At 33.0% G+C, this 19,868-nt stretch overlaps 1 protein-coding gene across 6 annotated transcripts in view; it reads right to left on the reverse strand.

The window, feature by feature from the left end:
* Arap2 (ArfGAP with RhoGAP domain, ankyrin repeat and PH domain 2) overlaps positions 1 to 19,868 on the reverse strand; it is a 168,520-nt gene that overhangs the window by 94,745 nt on the left and 53,907 nt on the right. For all 6 annotated transcript variants that reach the window (XM_063240678.1, XM_063240676.1, XM_063240677.1 and 3 more), the window contains 2 exons: positions 14,200 to 14,378; positions 3,242 to 3,357 (listed from right to left, as the gene is read on the reverse strand). In XM_063240678.1, coding sequence (XP_063096748.1) covers positions 3,242 to 3,357; positions 14,200 to 14,378 — 295 coding nt within the window. The remainder of the gene's footprint in view (positions 1 to 3,241; positions 3,358 to 14,199; positions 14,379 to 19,868) is intronic.

Here is a 19,868-nt window from a genome sequence, read left to right on the forward strand (position 1 = left end):
ACTATTCTTACCAAGATATATAAAAACTGTTACATCAAAAGATTAAATAATATGCTATATTTCCTAAAAAAGGCTTATACAATCATCAGTAAGAGACTGGCAGAGTTTTAAGAATATTTTGGAATATTTTGTCAAGTAAGTATGCCATGATAGTCTGAGACTAAACTAGCAAAAACACTCACTGATTTGTTTCAGACTTAAAAACATATGTATTTTTTAAATTAGAAGAATATCCATATGACTTTGAGAGATTGATGTTAGGAAAGTTTTAAGTGGATTTTATTCTGACATATCTGCAACTCATTTTTAACCAGGTTGTCTTATTCTGATTCTTAATATTTCTTGGACATTTGACTAAAAGGGACAAAACATGAAACAGCAGTTATTTCTTTCAAGAAAGATTTACTGTAGACTGACAATATGCCAGGGAATGTGCTACGTACTCCATCCATGACTATCAAGATGATTCATCACACTACAATTTTCAGCTCAAAAAGTTCAAATGCCTCAAAATACAATGAAAATAATAGCTGGCTAACAATTCCCAGATACTCCATGAAAGTAGATGGCTTCCATATGTTTTCTGAAGCACTTCATGATTCCACTCTTATTATAATACTAATAAAATTCTCAGTTCTTTCAATAAAATTATTGGTCACAGCCAGTATCTCTATTTTCAGTTAAGATTAGAAGCCAGTCTTTTTACTTGCATTTACTTTTCTCATGCATTTGATGTTTTCTGGTTCTTTTGTTTGCTATATGAACTTTAGAGATCAAACGTAGGGCCTCAGACATGCTAGGAAATAACTCTACCACTAAACTACATCCTCAGACCCAGAATCTCCAAGTGTTAAAGGTAACACTTCTTGTTTTTTAATCAATAATTTCTGCCTCAAAATTTGAGCCAGTCAAGAAAGATAGCTTCTTTAACAAATGGTGTTGGAAAAATTAGCTTTCCACATGCTGCAGACTAAAACTACACCCATGTCTACCACCATGTACTAAATTAATGTCAAAATGGATCAAAGATCTAAATATTGAAACAGAAACACTAAATCTACTGGGGAAAAAAAGGTAGGTAGAAATCTTGAAGACACAATGGTAGGCCAAGAATTATATGAACAACGCAAACTGCATGGGAAGTATTTCAAAGAATCAACAAATGGGATCTCATTTTACTGAAAAATGTGGGCACTTCAAAGAAATTACCAACAAAATGAAAAGGAAGCTCACAGAATGGGAAAGAATTTTGCCAGCTGACCCTCAGACAAAGGACTTCTATCTAGAACATAAAAAAGAACTGAAAAACAACAGGTCCCCTAAATTTAAAGATTCAATCAAAAAATGGATATCTGAGGTAAATAAGCACTTCTCAGATGAAGGAATACAAATGACAAATAAATACACGAAGAAATGTTCAATATCACTGGCCTTTGAAAAATGCAAATTAAAACAGCATTGAGACTCCATCTCACTCCAGAAAGAATGGCTGCCATCAAGAAATCAATGGATAATAAATGGTGGCAGAGATGTGGGGAAAAAGGAACACTTCTCCACTGTAGGTGGGAGAGTAGACTGGAGTGGCCACTGTGGAAATCAGTGTGAAGATTCCTCAAAAACTAGGATTGGAAGTCTTATTCGATCTAGCTATTCCGCTTTTGGGTATTTTCCTTGAAAAATTGAAAGGGTCATGGTACAGTGATATATGTGCACCCATGTGTATAGCAGCACAATTTTTAATAGCTAAATCTTGGAAACAACAAAAATACTCATCAATCACAGAACAGATTAAAAAAAGATATATTTTTATGCAGTGGAATATTACTCAGCTATAGAGGATAATCTCAAGGCCTTTATATGTGAATGGAGGCAATTGAGACCCTATTCCTAAGTGAAATAAATCAAGCTCACATTTAAAAATACCATGTTATCTCCCTAGCATAAAAAAGTAAACAACTGAAAGAGTAATAAGATCCAAAATGTACAAAACGACATTGTAATAATGAAATAGAAAGTGTTCAAAAGGAAAGAACTACTGAGATAGGAGGAAAAAGAAAAGGAAGAAAGGAAAAGATTGTATGTATGTAAGCATACATATTAATTATTTGTATGAATGTGTACGCAGTGTAGATAACTGTACTACTAATCTCTGTTAGTTCATCAAAAAGAACAGTCTATGCTGGCATTGTTTGATTGTTTGATCATTTTTTTGTGCTTACATTTTGTAACCTGAACAGTTCCTTCTAAGATAACAATACACAATAGATTATCTAGTGTTAATTTCTTACTATTTATTTGAAATTCTGTACCATTTGTATTGTTTTCTAGTTTTGCTTTTTCATATTAAAAAAAACCAAAAACTTTTTTGAGCCTATTCCACAAGTAGGGAGACTGAAAAAGAAGAATCACCACCAACTCAAGGTCCTCTTAGGTTACATGATAAATTCAAGATCAAATCCTGTCTCTAAAAAAAAAAATCCAAGATGCATTTTGACAAAACATGTAACACTTAGTAGTATCTTGTAATCATCAGCCTTTCAAAGATCTAGAATGATTGCCTCTGACAAACACACTACCCTAAAGTACACTGATGATTTGTGACAAATGAATTAAAATAGCTGAATTCAATAGATACTAACTTACATCTACTCCATATACTCCTTCTATACTCAGAGATCATTAAAACAACAAATACTTTAAAAATTCTGCCACAAACAGATTCACTGCAGAATAAAAATATTGTCAATAATGGAATTACTGAATAATAAAAATCAAATTTGGATCGATAATTTTATGTGACTCACTAGATTCTGCATCCTTTTGAATCAAGTGTCTGGAGGACACATATGGAACAGCTTAGGTACAAGTTGGAATGGAGTGTAAGAGGGATAGTATCTGATTAGGCTAAAGGAAGGTAAGTAATATAACAGTATAAAATGCTTTTTTAAAGTATTCCTTTGAAATGTGAAGAAATTTGTCACATTTACTAATAAAAAAATAAATATTCAACAAGCCTACTAAGAAAAAAACATTAGGAAAACTACTCAAAGTTTACAGGTTGCACAAATTTTTCAGTCTACTTTTATAAGATGTTTTTGTATGCTAGCTAGTAAGTCAGACAAAGTGGAAAGGATATGTTTTATTTTCAATGTTTTATAGTGGACAAAACACCACTAGTATTACAAAGATGGGTTGCCAAGCTTTCTTGCAGTAATATAAAAAAGTTTTAAAATAAGCTTACCTGAAACTCCTATAGGGAGTGATAATTTCAAAAGACTGTTTCACAGTTCGATCCACTTGCTTTACATTTGCTACGTTCATAGGAATTATGGTAATACCAAGTCCACTCTTAAAATCCTGGTTTGGAAAAATAATTAAAAATGATAAACAAAAACCCTGGATTCTGAAGGTCTAATCACAGTTTTTCTGAAATCCAGTAATTCACATGAATTTTACTTTACATATGTATATAGAATATACATCTTAGTTACTTTTGATACTTCATAATACTGTACCATTCTAAGGCTGGCCTATTAAAAATCTGAGTCTTTTCACATAAAAGAAAAGTTGGGTAGGCCATAAATACTAATACACACCTTGCTTTTTAAAGCAGACATCATATTCACCTTCATCTACTCTGTAAACTAACAAATAATAACTCTTACCATAGGCCAAACTTTCTAGATGGCTGGACAAATGACAATATAATATTAGTCTAATTGCTATTTATATGAAAAGATGGGTAAACTGAGGCATAAAGAGTTTTTTTTTTAAATTATATGGACGTGTAGCTAGTTGCACGATCTGTCCGACTGTTCTTTCTCTCGGGTTCTTGTATTAGATCATTCCTGTTGTCCACTTTATTTTTCTCATCATTTCCCCTCACACAAAGGTATTATTTATCACCTGTATAGTTTTATCTCATATCCAATACTTTATTGCTTTCCTTTTCCAAAAGATTCTTAAAAAGCTTTTTTAATGCTACTTTGATATCAAAGTTATTAGATCAACAACTACAGCCACTGCATACAGCTTATCTCAAGCAAATTAGAAACTGTCCAAAATGCTTCAAAGAGATTATATTCTAAAAGTATTAAAGTTTGTAATACATTATCTGCTCACAGGGGTTTTGAAATCTTGAATCACCAAGTAAATAATCTCAACATTTTCCAAAATATAATATGTACCTCAAAAAAGAATTATCCTTGTGAACAAGTTTAGATTAAATGTTCTAAATTCAATTTAGATGAGAATAATATATCCATACTAAAGGGAAAGTATAAAGAAAAGAATTTATTCTCAGTAACATCACCAAAGACTAGAGGGACTAACAGAAAGAAGCATTTCACTGCATAGGAAAAAAGTAGCAGGACAATTTCCCATCTCTCGTATACCTATACATTTCCTAGATTTGGTCAATATCATATAAATAAGTTCTGGTGGAGTTAGGATCAGTCAATCATGGCTAAGAAAAAAAGCCTTTCAACCCTGAGCTTTCTATTTCTTGAGAAATGACATCTATAGGCTGGGAAACCACTTTAGAATTTTAGAATCCTTGCAGTAATATAAAAAAACAACCTTAAAAACCAATTCTTGTGCCTTGAGGATGCTGGAGTGTGGGAAAAATTAGAAAGACCTCTTTTCTGGTCACATCAAGTCGTCACTGCCTACATCAACAGATGGGTCAAAACCCTATCTTTTTAAACTCCCCATGAGGTTGCTTTGTTTAATATTTACATACTTTTGACTAATAAGTATGAGAAAATAATTTTATAACAAATTATCACCCATGGGTAATTATATTTAGTTTCCATTCACAAATGTTAGAAAATCATTCCTAATTTATTATTTTTATTACACAAGTATTTAGCTAGAATAAGAAACAATGACTTATTTAGAAAACAAACATTAGTGCATTTTTTTTCCTTTCCTGAAAAAATGAGCAAATGGCTCTTTTTATCAGAGAATAAATGGCAGAAATAGTCAGTATTGTAAAAGTAAAGAGAAATGTAGAGAAGTGTTTAGTGTTGTAAAATAATTAGGAAGGATTAGTATAATTCCACTTTGTAGTTAGTCCCCTGAATGAAACATAAGACCCAGTGTGACATATATGTATATATGAAACATCAAGCTTTTCTAATTGGCCACATCCTAGTAAGTTTTAGCATATCAATATAGGGTTGTACTTACTAAATTACAAAAGCAAATTCTGTATTATCCATAGCAATACTCTTGCAGGATAATGCAATTATTGGATAAATTACCAATGAATGTGACTGGAAAGTCAAACTCTCATTTATAAATGGGGCAACAAGGAAGGAATAGCAAAATGAGATATATTTAAAAGCACTTTCTGATGGCTCCCCTTGATAAACTATATGATAAATTAGTATATTTGGACTGCATATACTTCAAAAATTCTCCATAAAAAGGCTTTTGAAAAGAGCTGGACATCAGACCACTCCAGATGATATTCTTCCATGAGTAACATGCAAGTACTGCATGTTACTAAAGGCAGAGAGGCACACACTATTCTGACCATCAAACTAGCAGATGCTGCAAACGACAACCTTTTATGGAAACTGATGAGTGTCATCAAGATTCCTGCTTGAATAGATGGCCCTCATTTCTACCAGCAAGTCATGCAATGTCTACATCCAAAGCTGCAATTTCTGTTAAGTGAAGGTTGGCTCAACACTCCAAAAGTTCTCCCAAGCAAGGCAAAGATGATTATTTTAGCCTTGAAAATTGTAACCCATTTATCAGCTGCTTGCCATGGCCATATGGTTTTGAGTAATTAGAGTTTCTGCATAGTTCACCAACACAAATTGACTGTAAAATATACACGAGAGTCACAAAATAAATGTCAGTGTTCTCAAGAGCTATTAAATATGAAACAAGAGGGGCTGGGGATTTAGCTCAGCGGCATAAGCACCTGCCTTGCAAGCAGGCAGTCGTGAGTTCGATCCCTGGTACCGATAAAAAAACAAAAAAGACAAAAAAAAAAAATTTAAAAAAAAAAAAATGAAACAAGAGGATTTTCTACTGAAAATATATTTGGTGATATTAAGTCCTTTTTCCCAGACAATATTTAGAACACATTTAAACTATTTCTCATTCCTAGAAGCTCAGCAAAATGATCTCTCCTTCTCAACCTGACCAAGAATACAAGGTCAGTACCTAAAAATCTTTAATTTACAAAAACAGTATTATACATAAGATTCTTGTATATAGTCCATACTGCGAAAAGATTGAATTAGATACAGAAGCAGTTATAGAATATAGACAAGATGAATCCACAATAAATACAACACAAACACTTTTATGCCTTTTGTATAATATTTGAAAATGCAATCAAAATACACAAAAAAACTTGATATCATTAAGGCTACAGGCTAAAAATAAGTAGATCAGAGTACAATGAAATAGTCAATTGTCAAGATTCCATGACTAATTGCTAAATCCTGTACTCATTGTTCAAAGATGTACAGCATCTTCATTCTGTTCTAATACATTTGTACAATGCTCTGAAGTTTACAAACTTGTATTTGATTTTCTAAATGAGACTGTGAGGACACTGTTATTTTTTAAATGGGAAAATTAATCCTAGTAAAGCAGTGTTTATTAAGTATGTGGAGTATGCTAATAATTATACTAACTTTTGTATCTGAACAAAAGTATACGACAAAGTACCTGCCTTGGTGAAGCTAATGGTTTAAAGAGAGAATCAGAAAAAGCAGTAATACATGATGAAAGGAAAAACACCTGACTGTATGGTAAGCCCTGGAATCCAACCCAAGAATCAGAGTTGTATTTATAAAAAGGCTTTCCAAAGGAGGTGACAGCAACTGATCAAAGGACAAATCCACACCAGCTTAATTTTTTTTTTTTTTTTATCAGTACCGGGGATCTAATTCACGACCACACACTTGCAAGGCAGGCACTTATGCCACTGAGCTAAATCCCCAGCCCATACCAGCTTAATTTTGTGGTGTATCGCTCTTCATTCAGTTCACTTACTTAGAGAAGAGAGATGCAGCACCTGCAGCCTCACTTTGGTGAGAATTCACTTAGTGCAATTAAAAACACTTAGAAGAATTCCTGGCATACCCACATAGATCTAGTTAACTATTGTTATTTTTATTGCTATTTTCCATGTCTCAAATTTGAAAACAACTGAATGCATTATCTATTTAAAAAGTTAACTACAAGAAAATACATGTTCAAAACTGATCAGCTGACATGTTCAAAAATAATCAGCTGACATAAATACATTTTAGAAATTAAGTGTGACTGTCAAATGTTCAGGAAAATTAAAAATAAATTACCCATTAACTACAATCTGATTGTGAGCTCTATTTTCATCCTAAAAAAAAAAGCGTAAGCCATGGATGAACTAATCTTTCAATCTTTACAATGGTATAAAATGCACTGGAAAAAAATGTAAGGAAAAAATTCAGTGGATAGACTTATAATTGTTATATAAAGTTAACAGCCAGCGATACACTGCAGAGTAAGCAACATTTTATACTTAGTGTTCAACAACAGGGTATAGGATCTTAAGAAGCATGAATCCCGCCACTAGCAATTAACAACTCCCATGCATGTCACAGCAGAGCTGGACTAAGGCTGAGGCATGACCAAGGCAGCACTGAAAGTCAGTCCCAGGGAAGAATCCGGGCTGACCCACTTACTGGCTGACAGTCAGCAAGTTCTTTAGTTTATCTAGACCTCAATTCTCTTGTTTTGTACAGCATTGTTATAAAAGTTAAATGAAGCAAGAGAAATTACAGTTCCATACAACCTGACCAACTTTTCACATGAAAGTTCTAAACACAGAATTTATTTTCAACAAAAATTTTCATTTTATTTCCAATGATATAAAGTATTCCTAACAATGATTCCATATTACTCAGATAGGAATGACATTAAATATTTACCAATATACTGAAATTAGCTATTTATCCAAATCTGTAGCAATGCAATATGGCTAAAACTCCACAGTGAAAGTAAAATGGAAAAATTCAGCAAGAGTTATTAACCCCAAATCTGCTGAAATCTCAAACCTATTTTCAGAAATACTGAATGCTAGATTTCCCTGCCAGGAATTTAAGAACTTAGTGCTTAAACATTTGTTGAAAACAGATGTGGCATTGTATGACATTGGCACCAGACTTCCTGGGAAACACCAGATGCAGAGTTTGGCCAGATACAGAACCCAGAGAATGTGAGGCCACCACCTACATCCTGTAGCTCCTTTCTGTGCCACACAACCCAGAGCCCTCTGAGGCATATTTAAACTCTATTAGAGATTCATTTCCATGCCAGAACACCAGGGATATTATGTTGGGGGGAGGAGGGAAATAAGGCTCTTGTTATAGTCTGATTTGAAAATGCTTAATCAAGTGAATTTATGTAGTTAAAACTCATTGCCACAATTATCATCAAATGGTTACCCAAACCCATCAAGCAAGACATCTGGCTGTTATGAATTTGCTAATATTAACATGATATTTAAAAAACGCATCAAGAAAAGAGAGAATGCCTGTCAGGGAAACATAACAAATGGGAAACAAAGCCTTGTGTCCATCTGCAGATACTCCATTTAATCAGTAATATCACACATACCAACATATATAGATATAACTACATACATACACATTTCAAAGTGTTTCATAATTTACTAGTTTTTTTTAAATACTGGATTATGTACTACTTATATAGCAAGATAAACAAAGAAAATAATGATTGCTCCAAACACAAAAAATGTATAAGCTTTATTTACCTTTTGTCTTTATTTACTTACCTGTCTGTTTATTGTTTTTATTTTGTTTTTTGAGATGAGTTTCACTACACAGTTCAGGCTTGCCTCGAACTGACTTTGTAGCCCAGGCTGGCCTTCAACTTGCAGTGATCCTCCTTCCCCAGCATCCAGTGCTGAGACTACGGCATGTGCTACCATACCCAGCATGTGCTACCTCACCCAGCAAAAAATATATATTATATAAGCAAAACTGTACAAAAGATTAACTCAAAGTTAAAAGTAGCTCAGAAAAATCACAGAAAATATGATATAAAGACTCATATATTAATTATATAAATACCTGAAGGAAACTGGCAGGAGAGACAATATAATCCCAATGAATAAACAGATACAAGAGATAATTTGGAGCTAAAAAAATATAATTTTAACAGAAAAAAATTTTTAGAAAAAGAAAAAATTTTCCAGAGAGGATAGCAGCTGTAAATGATCACTAATTCAAATTTCTTATGTTATTTTTACAGAATATTAGCTTCTGCCTGGAACTCCTAAGGAAGCAACAGTCAATAAAATATTATACTATTTACTTGGGAATATAAAAATTATAACTATATTTTTAAGGTTAATGTGTAACTGACACCTAGTCAGCATTTTAAATATAAACAACTCTTTAGGAAACAATCTTAGCAAACCTTGTCAAAAAAGAAAATTCAAAATGGAAGACAGAGCTGTATCGAAGGCTATAGAAATCTCATGTTTATCACTATTCCATTATGTGCTTAGAGCACAGCTTGTGGGTTACCACTTGCATCTAGGCTCTCACAATAGTGCCTGTGAGATGGTCTTTGCTTAGCATTCACTAAATAAGGAACAGATAATGAAATACAGTGGCCACAGCGTAACCTATACAAATTCAATTATATGACTCATTTTGAACAAAGGTGAATAATAAGGAAAAAGTCGCAATGCATTCCAAGTATATAAACTATGAGAAGAGATAAAATAAGGTTCAAATGGGGTAGGGCTGAAAGATGGTGCTACATATGTAAGATGAAAATTTATATGCTAAATACAACACAGTGCTTTCCAAGAGGCATTAAGCAAAGAATTTTAGCATCAGTTTTGACTATGACTTTTTCCTCTCTAATAGATATTTTTAGTTATCACTTCATAGTTTTATTAATACTTTTCCTTAAAGCCTATGTGGAAAAAGAAAAAAAAAAACTACCTAAAGCAATAGCCAATAAATCATTCCATAAAATATTTCCTCTATGCAACCAAGAACTACTTCAGGTTTTATTTCTTACAAGGAATAATAAATAAACAGGAATATAAGAAACCAAATGAAAATGAATTTTTGAACTGAGGAACTAGGAAAATCAAAGGTCCATGCGTAATCCATGTTGACATGTTCTATTCAGTTAAGACCAATCAGTGAACTACCAATGAGAACATGCAGACAGGCAACCTCTCTAGTAGCCTTATGCCATTTCTCTTTGCAAAGAGAGAGTTTCAAAACATAAATTTTCAAAAGCACTAATTACAATAGTGGCTTACTGAATATTTTAACTAAAAAAATGTATATTCTTGATTCAGTGTAAGAGATAGATTAAAAAAGGGAAAACAATTACTTAAAATATATTTTCTAGGGGTGACTAAGACATTAAGGGAGAGACAAAAAGCTCTAAGAAAGTTAAATAATCTTCAGAAGTAAACCTCTAGGCACACATACTGAATTAAAGGAATTTATGGGAAATAACAAATGAACAATATCTCTATTTTATTTCGAACACTTTTCTTTAATGATGATTTTGCTAGTGGAGTTTAAAAAGCTCCCTCCAATAAGGCATAGTTTTTTACAATCATCTATATTAAGACAAAGGAATTACATTGTTAAGAGAGGATTCATGGGCTGAAAAAATGAAACTCTTAAATAAGAATGATGAGATTTTTAACAGAAAAGCAGTAACATATATTAGTTTAAAATTAGACATGACTTCAAAATTCAAGGAGAAAGTAACTCATGACTGTATCTAATCTATTATACAGTAAGCATTTCGATAAATACAAAGGAAATACTTTCAAGTGACAGCTATAAAAACAAAATTTTTACTGGACACTCAATAAACATTAATAAATGTAATTAAAACAATAAATTTTGAAGGAAATAAATAGCATATATGATATAGAAATAAAAGCTGAGATGTTCATTATATCAACCATTTCTTCTGAGTAAACTGCTGGTACTATTTCAGAGCAGTGTTTTACAGCATGTGGTCTGGAATTACCTATCACTGAATCACCTCAATATTTAGCTGTAAATTTCATCTTCCCTTTCTCCAAAATTTTGAATGAAATGGTCTACACTAGACCTAAAAATCTGGTATTTCAACACGTGGCTTAATCCACTTCCCTTCTTTATTGATGCCAGAAAGATTAACTTAACTACCTGCATCAGTAATGGACCAAGAACAAAAACCCGTATCTGTAACCTGCCAGTTCACCCATCTTTGAGGTAAACGAGCCATCTCTCCCAGGACTCTTCAGCACATGCTGTATTGGTTGCCCTTCCAACCATATCCACTGTCTCTCTTCCTCGGAAGTGACAGTCAAAGTAAAATTAATAAAAGAAAAAAGAATACATTAAAGGAAAGAAAACTACAGTTAATTTGTTTCTACATTGGAGTACTATGGTCAATTTCCTTATATTTTTAAATTCTCTTCATGTTATTAAGTTATGTGGGCAATAAAATCAGTTTTAAACTAATAAAGATAATTAACTTTGCTGCATTAAATTGGGTTCAAAACAAAGTAAGATCCTGAAATTCAAATCTAATACGTATTACATTTTTACAATGAGTAGCTTATTTTCCATCATTTTGAAAACATAGATGTGTGCTCATAAAGCTTCTAGAAATTGTATTAAAATATTGCACTACCATTTATGGTTTTCCTAAAGAACTGGTTAATGCCCAGACTGGCATAAAACCCTCTGCATTCCTCATTTAGCACACCATCCCTGACTTCAGAGAACCTGCTCCGCTGTGAGACAGCCAAAGAGCAATCTTCCTCTGGAGAAGAAGGCATGTAACCCAGTGCGAAATGGAAGAAACTGGGATGGCCTGAGCACAGACAGCCTTCCTTAACTCACCCACTCAGCCTCCCGCCAACTAGTGCGTAAGACTTTAAGACAACCCAAATTCTTCAGGATATGACCTTCATATTAAAGGATGCAATTAAATAAAACAAAATCAGCACATTTTCAAAAACTAGTTTCCACTTTTCTGAGGTACATATATAGGTATGGTACTGTATAAAAAAAGACTTCAACTCTATAGTCACTGAAAATATTTACTTATTAAATAACGGGGAAGGGTCCAACCTTCATATTTTAATTATCTTCATTCCTTGTGTAAGTAAGTGTTTTTAGTTTCTAGATTTCCTAGATGCTCCTTTTTTGTGTCTCTCTGTAACTCGTCCACAATTTAATGCAGCACTCCTCATTCGTCACTGGTCCTGTCTTGCTGTTTCTCCAAGGCTAGGCTTCTTTGTCTTTCTTCAGTAAACACAGCATTTTTCGGAGGGCCAACACACAAAGTTGTTGACACACACAAAACGTGTGTCACACATACACACACAAAGTGTACTGAAAGCACTCCCTGAAATTCCTAGAAACCAATTATCCATAAAAAAGAATTCTTGGGCTATTGTTGAATGGTTAAAGGACAGAAAATTTCTTTTCAATTTAGACTTTATAATAATAATTTGGTATGATGGTTAGGAAGCCAAGCTTAGAGTTATAAATTTCTCAATTTATGCTAAATTCTTCATGACTAGCTGTAATCGCTGCAGAAATTATTTAATTCTCATTTTTCTCATCTATAAAGTGTAGATGAGATTATGTACGCCCTATATTTGTAAGGAAGATTAAAAGGGAAGTCAATTAGCATACTACCTGTACTCAACAAACGGCATCATTATTATGCTTTTGCACTCAATTGCTAATTATAAATCAATGATGTCAGGTATTTTCTGCTAATTAAAAATGTTACCAAAACTCTGAAAATACCTTATTTTGAAATAATAAGATAAACAATTTTTCTAATGTGCACAATGAAGCTAGTAATGGAAAGTCCATCAAGTCTGCCCAAGTAAAAACACCTCAATTTGTCAGAGTAACTTCCATACCAACGAATTCAAATTATGCATTTTAACCTCCATTCCAGTAAGAAAAGTTTTAATCATCTAACTTCACAGAATGAAAATCTTCATATTCAGTTCATACACATTATTAAGCTGTACATCACTATTCTTCTTGAGGAATATGCTAACTATCCAAGCTATTAGTATGCTGACAGTGCTCAATGAAGCCTTCAACAATTAACTGGCTAAGAAATCTTATCGAAAAAAATACTTAATAAGTTCACACGGAAGTTCAGAGGACGCCTTAAATAAAGATCTACACAGTTCAGTTAACTTTTTAAAAATATTGCTTGTTTAGAATTGGAATATCTTTTTGTTATGAAAATAGTATTTATGCTTTACCATATCATAACCTACTTTAATATAAAATAAAATGAGCTGCTCTTAGAGCAGATACCCAAAGAACACTGGTTAATGACAAAAATCATTACTAAGCACCTATTATATTTTAGGCTGAAAGATTAAGAAATAAGAAAATATACTCAAAAAGAACACAACCAGAATTTCCTTTTGTATACCAAAAATCAGAAACATTAGAAAAAAGGAAATGTACAGAACCAAATAACCCAACACTTTATTTCACCATTAGTCTCTTCAAAAATATTTAAATTCTCTACTGAAATATTTTCATACCAATCAAATTTAAAACTTCAACAATTCAAGTCTATTTTATTTATTTATATGTGATATAATATTTCACACGCACACATATCACATATAAGGCAAGTTTAGGAAAATATATATTTTTTTCCACTTACATCATCTACATTTCCTAAAAACAACGTATCTACTAAAAAAGAAAAATGTATCTACTAAAAAGGAAAAATATAGTATCTTGTAAACTCAAAAAAATATTACCAGGGTTAATTCTAAAATTTTCTATTATTAAATAAAAGCATCACATCAAATGCAGGACTGGACCTATTTCATCAAGTGTAATGGCAAACTGGTTCTTAATTATTGTCTCATGAAGTTTTATTTTATTTTGCTTCAACTAAGGGATGTATTTTAAACATTATTTTCACAATGCTCTTTCCTAATCACCTTAAAGGTGATGTCCAACCTCAAAATGAATGTAGATCCTTTTCTGAAACAAAACTTCAACAACTCTTTTCACTGCTAGGTGTAGTAGAGCACTCAATACAAAAATAAGACTCTATAAGTAAAAACTCAAAACTCAAACAAAACACAGTTGCTACTATATAGCAATTTGTAATGAACACAATAAAACTCACCTGCTCATTTTTACAAAGCCACACACTGCTTCCCTTTAACACAGTAAAAATTTTGGCTTTGTACCCTCTCAGTTCAAGATATCCACATTTCTCAGGTGCAACAGCCACTTGAGACTGAGAAGTAAGGGAGTGTAGTTTCAGTGCATTTGACAGTATGCTGATCCAGTCATTCCGCTCCTCTGAAAATACAAGAAAGCACATAAACCTACACATAAGTTGTACAGACACAGAAACACAAAAAAAGAAATCTGTTTTCTTTAAAACAGGTAATTCACAAATACTTTCTCACAACCACAATCTAAATGCTATTGTAGCTAAAGCCAATGACCCAGCTCTTTAGGGAGAAATAACACTACTCAAGTGTTCCAGTATGCGTGCCACTGGCTTCTGCTGGGAGTTTATGGGATATGTAAAAGTCTCAGGCCCCACTCCACACCTGATAGATCAGCATCTGCATTATAAAATCAACTCCAGGGGACTTGTGTTCTTGTGAAGCCTGAGAAACACTTACGTAGTTAACCATGACATTAGATTTTTTTCTCTTAACAGAATAACATAGTATTAATATTCAACAATTAACAGATTGTATTTGTCAATTCAGTCAAATTCTCAGAAAATATTTCATTTAAGCCTGCCTAGATATCCAATCTCCCTTCTCATTCTCGCAGTAATGAAGAGCATCTCAACTGGCAAATTAAAACTTCCCAACTTCCAACTCCCTCCACAAAAGCTGAGTGACCTTCAACTACACACAACACATTGTGTTAACAGCATATGAATGCTGTTTCTCCCCAAAGAGCAATCAATGCTGTAAGTCAAGTTGGATTTCAGCACATAATGGAACACAGAATAGTATGAATGTCATACAAATGGAATCAAATAATGTCTGAGTCGATTCAGTTGAGGTAAGTGATTTGCTGAAGGTCATTTAGTACGTTAATATTAAAATCAGTACAATCAAATGTTTTAACTCTCACTCAGCTTTTTTTTTTCTTTTTTTATGATAACATAAAATAAAAGAAATAATCTTATTCCTTAACTAAGAGGACGAGGAGCAGTTCAAAAGACAAAATTGGAGGCTACGAGGGAGAAGAACATAGTAGGATTCTGAGCAAGGCCAACACAAGAACACAGGCAAGAGGAACCAACATCTCTTCAGGGTCTAACAAAGTAAATGTATTTATAATTTTGGACTCAAAAGGAAATAAGGGGAAACATGGCTACAGAATCTTAACTGTCTGTTTAAGGAATTTCATTCTTATTACAGAAACAGGGGAAATACATTTCAGGATGCTCAGCAAGGAAGTGACAGGCTCTGGATAGTTAGGATAATGACAGGTGGGCCCAACTGGAAGTTAGAGGTGAGGAATGACTTAAAAGTAGAAAGAAAATGGAAACAAATGAACATATTAAGCGTAAAGATATTAAGGGAAATGAAAACTAGCTAGCTATTGTGAACAACACTGATGGATATTCACTAAAAATTAATGGTGTCCAGACAAACAAGGCGAGATGATTCAATGAACCAAAAGGACCACCTGAGGTGTGCACTGCCACAGCAGAAGGACCTGTGCAGAATGACACAATATGTGAACGAAAGATGACCTATGGGCACGGGAAAGTGTTTAATGGAAGAGGAGCGGGAAAATGAGCCATTAAAGCAAATGGAGAAGAGTTATTAAGGCAAAAGAAAAATACATACAAATCAAAACAAAGAAAATGGAAAGGCAAAAAGAAAAAACAGACTGAATCCACGTAGGAAAAATTTTCATGGAAAGAGTATGAGGACTTATGCTTTCCAAATGTGAGTTTCTAAAATCTTTCTATGACAGGTTTCCCCAGAGCAACATTTTTGTACATTAAAATGTCTCCATATCAGACATGGTTACCTTGACACATGAATCTGAAATTATATTGAGTTTTAAACTATGTTCATTCTTTAACTTTAAACTATGTTCATTTTTGTTCCCTTTCAAAAGTGCTAAAAACTGGCTTTGTCAGTGATTAAAGTATTTATTAAAAACTTACTCAACAATGCTGTTTTGTGGCTGTTACATAATCCACAAGAAATGGTGCATGTTTCTATAGATTAGGATGAAATATTAATGAAATGTTCTCTTCACTGCTGTATATTTGAACCTAAAATGTGTAGGAGTACTCAGCTAACACATTAACAACAACTCCTCTATAGTTACATAAACAGATCCAGACTGCATCATGATAACATCCTCCATTTTTAGTTAACAGCTGCAGGAATCTCATCTAATTTGGTTATTACATGTGATCATTAGTTTCACACAAATATTCTTGCCAAATAAATGTATACAATGGCTTCTTTTTGCATAAATCTACATAAATTGGTCTGAAATGTAGGTCATAATTTAAAGAACTGAGGCACAGTTTTTGGAGCTTTTAATCATTGTTAGCAAATGTCTCAATTTTTAAGAAATTAATTTGAAACTGGAAACTGCTTTTTAAGGGCTTATGTACCTTACAGGAGCATCACAACACATGATTCCCTAGAAATATCTATCACCTGAGGACATGTGTTACTATTAGGAACAAAACAATGAAGAAGAATTAAGAAGAATGAGGAATTTGTGGCAATATTCAGATTATTCCTAATCATGTCAAAGGAAAGAAACCGTTAATATATAATCCAAACACTACAGATTACAAGTGTCATTTGTGTTTAGTTGTGCAACCATAGACATGGGAGAATATATTTCAATAATTTATATTATTCTAAACCAAATTATAATTTCCTCTTAGATAAGTATTGAACAAATGCAGAGATCAAAGAGACTAAAGCCAGATTATAGCGGGTGGTGGGATAGCATAAATATTATATTTTCTGTAAGCACAAGGCAATGTGACCTTGAAATAAACTGATATGGTCTGATTTTCTTGTTGACTGACTGCTCTCACAGACAGAATTGACAATATGACCAGAACGGAATGTGAGAGGTGACAAACACAATCCCAAAAGCAGTGACTTGTAGCAGAGTGGTGGCAATGACTGGGCGATATCTAGACTTGTGTTTGAGGTCAAACTGGCAGGATGTGCTAATGAACTGGAGATGAGACATGAAAGAAAAGGGTTAAAAAAAGATATTATAGTTTACTACATAAGCATAAGAGTCTTCCAATTACTGTGATGAGGAAGACCACAGGTTTGGTGGAAAAGGTAGAAACAGGAATTTGGAATAGAAGAAGCTACTATTCATGTTGAGTTGAATACACATAAAACATTCTTGAATAAAGGAAAAGGCTAGATGTGAAGATATATATTTGAGATCAATTTATAAAACCATAAAATCTTTCTTCAAACAAGAGTTGGAAAACCTAAAATACAATGTTTTAACAGGAAGTTAAAAATCTTAGCAAGTTCCTGAAAGGTCTTATGTTAGAAACTTCCAGATTACCAAGAATTCTATAAAATAGTTGGCAAACAACAACGAAATTAAGAAAGAAAAAGAATGGAAAATACGTCATGTCCTGCTTCTAAAGATGATGTCGAAAAAGGATAAAAATACTTGCCCAGAATAAGAAAAACTCACGTTTCTTATACCAAGAGTATTTATGGGGAAAAAAAATGACAAAACAAAACACGAAACTTTCCAGTATCAGTATCATAGCTAAAACTGGAGGGCTGTATGATGTGGTTTAAACAGGGTTGGGAGAATGGCACACTTGCTTGTTTCTCAGGGGTCTAGAAAGTGCTAACGTGGACAGAAAGACACTGTACCTACACGTGATCACAGGTGTCACAGGGAAGCTGACGGAAGAGATCATTAGCTGATATGACCCTCACCCCAATCCCACTAGTTCTGCTTAAGACTAAATTTCCCACTTAAAGAATAGTAAATTTAATTTTTAAAAATGTGATTATGAAAATCTGTAGGAAAAAAAGATGCCAAATTATAATATGTTAGCCAAACCAGTAGGTGATGAACAGATTAGAAATAGTGACACTGATTTCAGAACAGACAGGGATAGCTGTTGCATATAGGTAGTTCATAACTTGTTTACCAAAAATTAAGAATGTATCTTACGATAGCAAACTGTTCTGTTTTCTATGCCAAATGCTGATTTTGCATCTTCATCAGATAGAAGCACACGTTAAGTCTAAAGCTCATTAAATAAATTTTTTTATGTCCCACAAAATAATCAACTACTTGTACAAATGAGAGGAAGAAAGATCATTTTAAAAATATTTAACATCTTTTATAAGGTTCCATATTAAATATAGAGACATGGATAGATCTCTTATATATAATTACTTATATACATACACATGCTTGAACACATCTAGGAATGTGAGTTGTTATGATGTGAAAATAACTTCCAAGCAAAGCTATTCAGCAATTTCATTTTTACTTAGTGTTCCTATGGTTTCAAAAATTAAAAACCTACAATTTTATTTAACAAATAATAAATATATACAAGGTTCATAAAATTCTTATATTTTCATCCACTGTAAATACATAAATTTAAAAACCTGGGTTTATATATCCTATTTAAATAAAGCATGTCTATTTAACTTTTAATACAACAAGAAACATTTTCACAAATTCAAAGCTTTGTTTAGTATTTCTACCTTAACAAAGAGACTCTATGGCATATGTAAAATTCAGTATGAGAGTCCAAGGGGAAGTAAGGAGCAGACAGTCACCTCTCTAAGCAGGAAACCAAAGTGCCAGGAAAGACTGTCACCCTGGCCAATCCAGAGGAGCAATGCTCTGTGTGATGATAAAAACGTGAGGAGAAAAACTGGTTTCAAATACAGATCCCTTCTCAAATATCAAAAACTATGGGCAACTTTCTGAATTTCAGGCCATCATTCAGACAAATGGCTCCTTACATAGTTAATATTTGATAAAATGCTCTGGGACAGTGTAAGTGGAGATACTCATAAAGAAAATATAAATGAGTAAGAGTAGCAGTGAATTAACTTGACTTCATTTAGGAAAACAGGCAGTAGCCACATGTAGGTTACAGTTTGCTGACCCCTGCTCCAGGTTCATAGCTTTTGACATGCTGTGTGGCACAGACATAGGTGTATGACAATATAATGTTTACTACATCAAAAACACACCTAGGCACTTCTTATTTTATGTTTTTTGGTGGCATCATAAACTGAGCTTACAAATCATTAACTTAAAAAACCCAGAGTTTGGGGGTAAAAACACAGTTCTGGCATGAACAGTTGGAAAATACTCATTATAGATCATCCAAAGTAACAATGGGAATTTTCTAGTAATGTATTTATTGAGTGTTTTCTTCATGCCACTTATGCTCTATTATGTTCTAGGAAATCTAGTTTTGTTTTGTTTTAAAAGATAATGTTTTCCCGTAACAACTAACACTACGGGAGCTTCCAAAGCTGGTGAATGCTCTTCTCAGTAAATGGAAAACTGCAGTGCTTAGCTGTGGTGTAAATGGATGCAGCAGACTATCTGACACATCAATATTCAGTAAGTTTTCTAGCTCATCAGAATTCAAATACAGTAAAGCACCAAGAAATACTTTTGAGAAATCAAGCTTAATTATACACCTATGCTAAAATAACAGCAATCCTCAAAATAAGTTAAAATTTCAATTTTTTAAGGAGATAGCCTTAACTATATATTTTAAATTAGTGAGATTTATAGTAATAACATATCACA

This window comes from Cavia porcellus, unplaced genomic scaffold (genome assembly GCF_034190915.1).
Source record: "Cavia porcellus strain 051 isolate PalLab524CR breed Dunkin Hartley unplaced genomic scaffold, mCavPor4.1 scaffold_30, whole genome shotgun sequence".
Taxonomy (NCBI): Eukaryota; Metazoa; Chordata; class Mammalia; order Rodentia; family Caviidae; genus Cavia; species Cavia porcellus.